This window comes from Trichechus manatus, unplaced genomic scaffold (genome assembly GCF_000243295.1).
Source record: "Trichechus manatus latirostris isolate Lorelei unplaced genomic scaffold, TriManLat1.0 scaffold00232, whole genome shotgun sequence".
Taxonomy (NCBI): Eukaryota; Metazoa; Chordata; class Mammalia; order Sirenia; family Trichechidae; genus Trichechus; species Trichechus manatus.
Genome location: NW_004444168.1, coordinates 2,865,254 through 2,872,392, shown reverse-complemented (window position 1 = coordinate 2,872,392; position 7,139 = coordinate 2,865,254). Strand labels below are relative to the sequence as shown.

Sequence of the window (7,139 nt, the reverse complement as noted above, 5' to 3'; positions counted from 1 at the left end):
ATCTCCTAATTGTATTTTTGAATGTAAAGGAAAGGCTTATTTTTAGAACTGGCTACTTGTTGAATGTTTGTAATTAAAAAAAATTATTAGCAAAAATCTTGGGTCATATACATGTGTAGTAATTTTAAAGTAAATATGAACATTAAATTCTTCTATCGTATATGAACATCTTCATTATTTTCTTATTTCATTGACTAATACATAAAGAACACTAATAAATTTTCATGATATAACTAGCATTTCTGACATTTTCCATACTTTAATGTGAATTATGACAGCATTCTGTAGAAGTTGATCTTTATTAGCAAAATTATCATTGCTGTTTTAAACTCCATCTTTTCCATTGTGATTTGGAATGGAACAAAAATTATTTCCTTAATTAGATTCTAGTTGCTGATTCTACTCAGCTCACAGAGTAAAGTGGCATAAGTTATTGACTGCATGTTTCAACTCAGCTTTATTTACGATGTAGCTTGTGGAAATGACTTCCTGTGTTTGGGAACAGATGATTATTTTTTCCTCATTTTGAAAGTTGTTGTGAACTCTTGCCTTTCCTATACATGTGTAAGTGCATGTTATGGGAAGTTGGGTAAGGGTCTTATGATGTTGTTCCCTGAATGCCACATTACCCTTGAAGACTGGAAGCTACTTTTATTGATCATATAACACACCACCTATAATTTGTTTAAATCTGGAATTTTCAAAACATAAGTTAGGACCCCAAAGGAATCTAATATTAAATTTATGCTTGCTCTGGGTAGTGTTTTTTGCCAATTTTTTTTTCTATCTTCTGCATTTTCTGATTAAGATTGGAATGTAAGCGTTATTTACTTGTATATTTATATATTTACTACTGGTCAGCTTGTCTCACATATAACTATGCATCTTATTCCATTTCACATTTATGTTAAACCAAGACTGTTCCTTGAGTAATACATGCTATACAGATTGAATCATGGGATTAATAACTCTGAATCTCCAGTCTAGAAGAGGAGAAATGACTGTAAATTAGAATATTTGGAATACTACAGGAAGGTGAAATATGTCCCAAGTTTGTTCTCAAAAAGTCATGGGCAGAGTTTTAAGAAATACTCAAGGTTAGCTGCATGTTGCAGAATATATGTTAATAAGTTTCCTTTATTTGTGGAAAAAAATGAAGATAAAGAAGATGATTTCTAAGCAGAAATGAGAAGAGAATTTCTCCTCTTAAGAAGACCCTCATGAGTGACAATGCCATAAAGTTTATAGTGGAGACTAGACTTTATTATTTTCCCAAACAGCTAGCCAGCTGACCTCCCAATAGTTATTAAGGAATACATATTTTTCCCATACATTATAAAATGCCCCTGCAAGAAAAGTCTTTCTTGTTGTTTTTTACCAAACCCATAAAAGATAACAGAAGATCCGATAAACCAGATAAGTAGAGTACTTAATCTGAATAATAAAAGGACATAAATTCTCTGAGACTAGAATTAAGATTATGAGATTGTAAAACAGTGATAAAAGTTCCTCTGAGAAACAAGACAACAGTGTTGTCTGCTGAGGGATGAGTGAGAACAGGAGAGTAGTGATGTTTTGGAAAGGCTCTTGAATAGACAGGCTATTTACCAGTCTGATAACATCCATATGAACTTAATGACCAATTGTAGCTTGCATGTTGATCAAAGCAACTGTACCAAATGGCGATTAAATTGTACTTTCATTGATGGATATGCACTGTGTGTTTGCTTGACTTTCTCGTAGGTATTTCTTGCAAGATAAATGTTCCTGTGGAACTAGCATCTTTTCCTGGACAGAAACAATATAGACATGTGGTAAATGATTCTATTATCAGAACCTCCAACATTATACTTGGATTGAAAAGCGTGGGTTTATTACCTCTTCTGATACTTATAAATCTTTCCGTCAGTGGCAGGTCATATAAACTCTTAATGTTCAATTGCATTACTTTTCACCTCTTTAATTAACTTATTCACTCACTTTCCCTGGCCAATTTTCTGCATCTAAACCATTTACGTCTATTTGATCCTAAGTGTTTCACTCCCTCTTCATGGAGAACCACCTCTGAATCCTGCTACGAATCTGTTGGGTCTTCACACTGTAGATGATGGGGTTCATCAGAGGTGGAAAGATGATATAAATGTTGCCCATGAGGACGTGGACCACAGGAGAGAGGTGATTCCCAAAGCGGTGTACCATGGTCAGCCCAATGATTGGGATGTAGAAAACCAGGACAGCACAGATGCGGGAGACACAGGTCTGCAAGGATTTCAGACACTCATCCCGGGATGCAATAGACAAGACAGCATGCAGGATCAGGATATAGGAAGTGAGAATTAACATAGAATCAAACAAATCACCAGAGCTAAGGCATAGAAACTGTTGAAGTGGATATCAGAACAGGCCAGCCTCAGTAGATGTTGATGCAGGCAGAAAGAGTGAGAGAGGACATGTGAATGGCAGTAATGAAAAAACTTTAGGCGGATTATGGGGGCAATGATGAACATAAAACTCCTTCCTAAAATTCCCAGCCCAATCTTCATGATCCTGGCAGTGGTCAGAATAGAGGTATACCTCAGAGGATTACAGATTGCTGTAAAACGATCAAAAGCCATGGCGAGAAGTACTCCTGACTCTGTGAGGGACAGACCATGAATAAAGTAAGTCTGTGCTATACAGGCGTCAAGGCTGACGCCCTGGCTGAGCCCCCATAGGATCCCCAGCACCGTGTGCACTGTAGACAGCCCCATGCACAGATCAGTGAGGGCCAGCATGGCCAGGAAGTAGAACATGGGCTCATGCAGGCTTGGCTCAGTCTGGATCACATGGAGCACCAGGCAGTTCCCTGAAAGCACCATAGCATAAATGAAGGAGAAGGGAATGGAGATCAAGGGATATTCCCCTTCCAGGCCAGGGAAGCCTGTGAGGAGAAAGGTTGAGGAATTGGAATTATGAGGAGAAAAAGCAGGCATGGATAATTTGTGGTGATTTTTCTATGAGTCAGAGATTATGTCTGTTTGGTAGATAACTTTCAAGCAGTTTGTTTTCTCATTCAGCACAGATTTGAGCAGAGATGGAGTATAATATAACTCAGATACTTCAGGATTAGAATGTCACAATTCCTGCTGCTCACATCCACCATCCAAGTGAATCATGATACTAAGAATCTTGTTCTATTCTCACCTAGTAAAGCATTGAGACTAACAAATGGAAAAAGTGATCTCAATAGATTTTATCTTTTCTCAAGCAATTAAAGATTATGATAGGACATGATTGCCAATGATGTTAATCTTCAGTGTTTTTGTGAAAAGTACTTACTCTTCATCTTCAGAAGATCTTTTCTTATATCTTGTGATTTAGTCTGAGTCTTCTACCCAGCAACACCTGCCAGAGTCTGAACTCAATTGTAATAACCTTAAAACGTATTTTCTTCTCTGCTCCCAAGAAAGTAGATTGTCTCTTTTCAATCCTTGTGTAAAGAGAGAGCTATGAGGCTCTGATGTCATAAGGAGGGCGGGTAAAGGATGTAAACTGACCACATGCCCCCTGGGAACATTTGGTTCATATGTTACAGAGAATGATGAAAATAACTATTATCTAACTTCCATCTGGAAATTATCCAGGGAGAGTTAAACACACACACACACTACATAATCCATTTGATGTGCCAAGCACTGTTCTAAGCATTTCAAAAACATATAAGTTAATCCTTGCACCAACACTAAGCAATGGGTGCTGTTATGAGCCATGATTTACAGATGAGTAGATTCAGTCCAAGAGAGTTTAAGTAACTTGGCAAAACTAGGTAGCTAGTAAATGGTGAGGATTTGAACCCAAACAGTCTCATCCCAGCACCCATGCTCTTAACTACTGTGCTCTGTCTGATGTTTTCATCTTTTATGGGATTCTCTCAGTTCACATTTAATACTCAAATACTGAGTTAAAGTAAACCTTACTTTTAATTTTACTCAATATTCCTTTGGAAGTGATATTTCCCTTCCCTGAGCCTCAAACACATTCTATCACTTGTATGATAGGCATAACAGTGGTGGATATTGGTATGGGGTTAAATAGTGCTATAGACTGCAGAATGTTATTAACAGGTTAAGTATTCATTTTTTACAGAGTATTATTACCAAATCTGTCCATGTCTTACTTCACTTACTAAATTGTTATCTTTCAGACCATGAAGTTGATAGGAATAATTGTTGTTCTGCTAGATTTTACTCTAAACTTACGTCACCTTCAAAAATTTGTGATTTGGAATGAAACAAAAATTATTTCCCTAATTAGAGTCTACTCAGTTAACAGAGTAAAGTGGCATAAGTTATTGACTATATTTTTAACTCAGCTTTAGTTACAATGTAGCTTGTGGAAATGACTTCCGTGGCAACATGGCACTACAGTCAGAAGCACCACGCCGTCCCTCAGCAGCAAAGATCAGAAAAACTAAGTAAAACAGAGTCACACATCAATCCTGAAACCCTAAGCTTCAAATGAAGAGATAAAGAACTCAGCCAAGCACTGAAGGGAATAAGAAACTGACCAAGAACAGACAGCGAGGAGAGATACATGCAGAGGTCCCCTATTAACTACCGCAGCATGGATCCACCATCTTGGACTCCTATCGGAGATCAGCGAACAGGGGGTATGAGAAAGCAGCTTCACGGAGCTTCCTGCAGGAGACAGAACAACCGATAACCAGTAATATAGGCTTTCCCATCCCCCCACCCTTCTTCACTGCCACTTAGCCTCCTATGCTTCCTGCAGCCACAGTCTCTTGGCTGGGAAGTACCAGCTTCACCCGGGCGTCACTTGGATTCCACCTGCCAACATTGTCCAGCTCCCTGAGTACCTTTTGTTGGCTGCTGGTGTTGCTTTTTTCCACTTCTTTAGATTTCTTTTTTACCTCTCATCACCTCCCCCTCCTTTCTCTCAAATACCTGGCTCCATGTGCAATCTTTGCTTCTTCCTGAAAGGCTGCGAAACACTGCTTGACTGTGAAACTGCTTTCCAGCCTGTGCTGCCATGCTGGTGGGACACGTGGGGATTTTTGTTTGTTTGTTTTCTCTGATTTGTTCTTTTTTGATTTGTTTGTTTGTTTTCTTTTTCTTTTCTCAGCTTGGAAGCCCTTCTAGCCAGGCAGTACCATGTGGTTTGGAAGCTACTCCCTTACTCTGTGCAGATGCAGAGGGACGTCCCTGTGGGCATTTCTTTTTTCTTTTTCGGTTTTTGGGTTTTTTTTTATTTGTTTTCTTTTCATCTCTGTCTTATTCTCTTTTTGTCTTTCTTCATTTCCAGTTTTTCAATTTATTCATTTTTTTCTTTTACTCTTTTTCTTTTTTTTTAATTTTTGTTTTTCCCCATTTCTCAGTCTCGCATCTCTCTACTCAAATAGCAAGCTCCCTTAGCACTTTTTTTTGTTTGTGTGTATGTTTTTGACCCCTGTTCCTCTCTCCTCTCTCTCATTCTTCCCATACCCATCTTAGCTCCACACATCACAATCTACCCTCTCCTTCCTGGCTGCCTGCACCATGCACTAAACATCACACTTCCAAGCAGCACAGGCATGGCATACTGGAACCTGCCCTGCACTGATTCCCGATCCGCACTGTCAGCTCTGGTAAGTGCCACAAACAACCCACCCCAGCAACTTCCCTTCAGCTGGAACTGCCCTGTTGTACCATGCCTGAGTGACTGACCCTCCCCACTGAAAAAGTTAGTGAAAAGTATCATACCCGCAGATGAGCAAACAAAGAATACACAGCCCACCTACTCAGATATAACCAAATAAAACAAAAAAGGACAAAACAAACAAATCTACAAGCAACAAACAAGGAAAATAACAACTGAATGCCCCAAAGACAGCAGGCAATATCAAAGCATTTACAAAAACAGGACAGGATGGTTCCAGTAGGCATCCAAAATAAAACACCAAATGACCTTCCAGTAGAAGAAAAGGCACTAGACCTAACTGATAGGGAATTCAAAGCTCTAATATTCACTTTATCCAATAGTTGAAGCAAAAAGCAGACAAAAATGAGGAAAAAATAGATAAATTCATACAAAATACAGACCAAAAAATGGAAGATTTCAAGAAAACAATACAGGAACAAACTGCTAAAATAAATTCACAAGTAGAAATCATACAAAAACTACAATTAGAAATACAAAAGATAAACAAGATTTCAGAAATGGACAGTGTCTTAGAAGGGCTTAGGAGCAGGTTTGAAATGACAGAAGATAGGATCAGTGAAATTGAAGACAAACACTTGGATACAACTCTGTTTGGGGAAAAATCAGAAAAAAGAATGAAGAAACCCTGTGAATTACGTGGGATACAATCAAAAGCAAAAATCTGAGTGATCAGAATTGCAGAAAAGGGGGAGAAAACAGAAAACACAGAAAGGATCTTTGAAGAATTGCTGACAGAAAACTTCCCCAATATTATGAAAGATGAAAAGCTGACCATCTGAGAAGCTCAACAAACCCCATATAGGATAGATTGCAAAAGAAAAACACCAAGGCATATCATAATCACGCTCGTTAAGACCAAAGATAAAAAAAGAATCCTGAGAGCAGCTTGAGAAAACAAAAAGTCACATACAGAGCAGAAACCATGCAAGCAAGAAGGCAATGGGATAACATACATAAAACCTTGAGAGAGAAAAATTGACAGCCAAGAATAATATATCCTGCAAAACTCTCATTCAAATATGATAGTGAAATTAGGTCATTTCCAGATAAACAGATATTAAGAGACTATGTGAAAACCAAACCAAACTTACAAGACTTATTAAAGGGAGTCCTTCCGTCTGAGAACAAACAGCATCAGAGAGTGGGCTGAATATAGGACACAGGATTGTACTAGCCAGATACCTACCTAAGAAATGAAATCTTAAGGACTACACGAAACCAAAATATTTACAACAGGGAATCAGAGAGGCTAATCTGTAAATGACAACAGCATCAGAATAATGAAAGAGGGAATAAACGGTGTAGGTATATAACCTCGTAATGGAGAGGATGGCAAGGCAATACCAAGTAATAATAGACTTGTTCAAATCTAGGAAGATAAAAGTAAATTTCAAGGTAACCACAAAGAAAGTTAATAAACCTGCTCACCAAAATAAAGAAGA

General features: G+C 38.1%; 1 protein-coding gene across 1 annotated transcript; it reads right to left on the bottom strand.

The window, feature by feature from the left end:
- Positions 1 to 2,037: 2,037 nt before the first annotated feature.
- LOC101353206 (olfactory receptor 51V1-like) lies at positions 2,038 to 2,972 on the bottom strand. Its single transcript, XM_012559280.2, is given in 2 exon segments — positions 2,038 to 2,354; positions 2,357 to 2,972. Coding segments are annotated over 2 exon segments (933 nt in total).
- Positions 2,973 to 7,139: the final 4,167 nt, after the last annotated feature.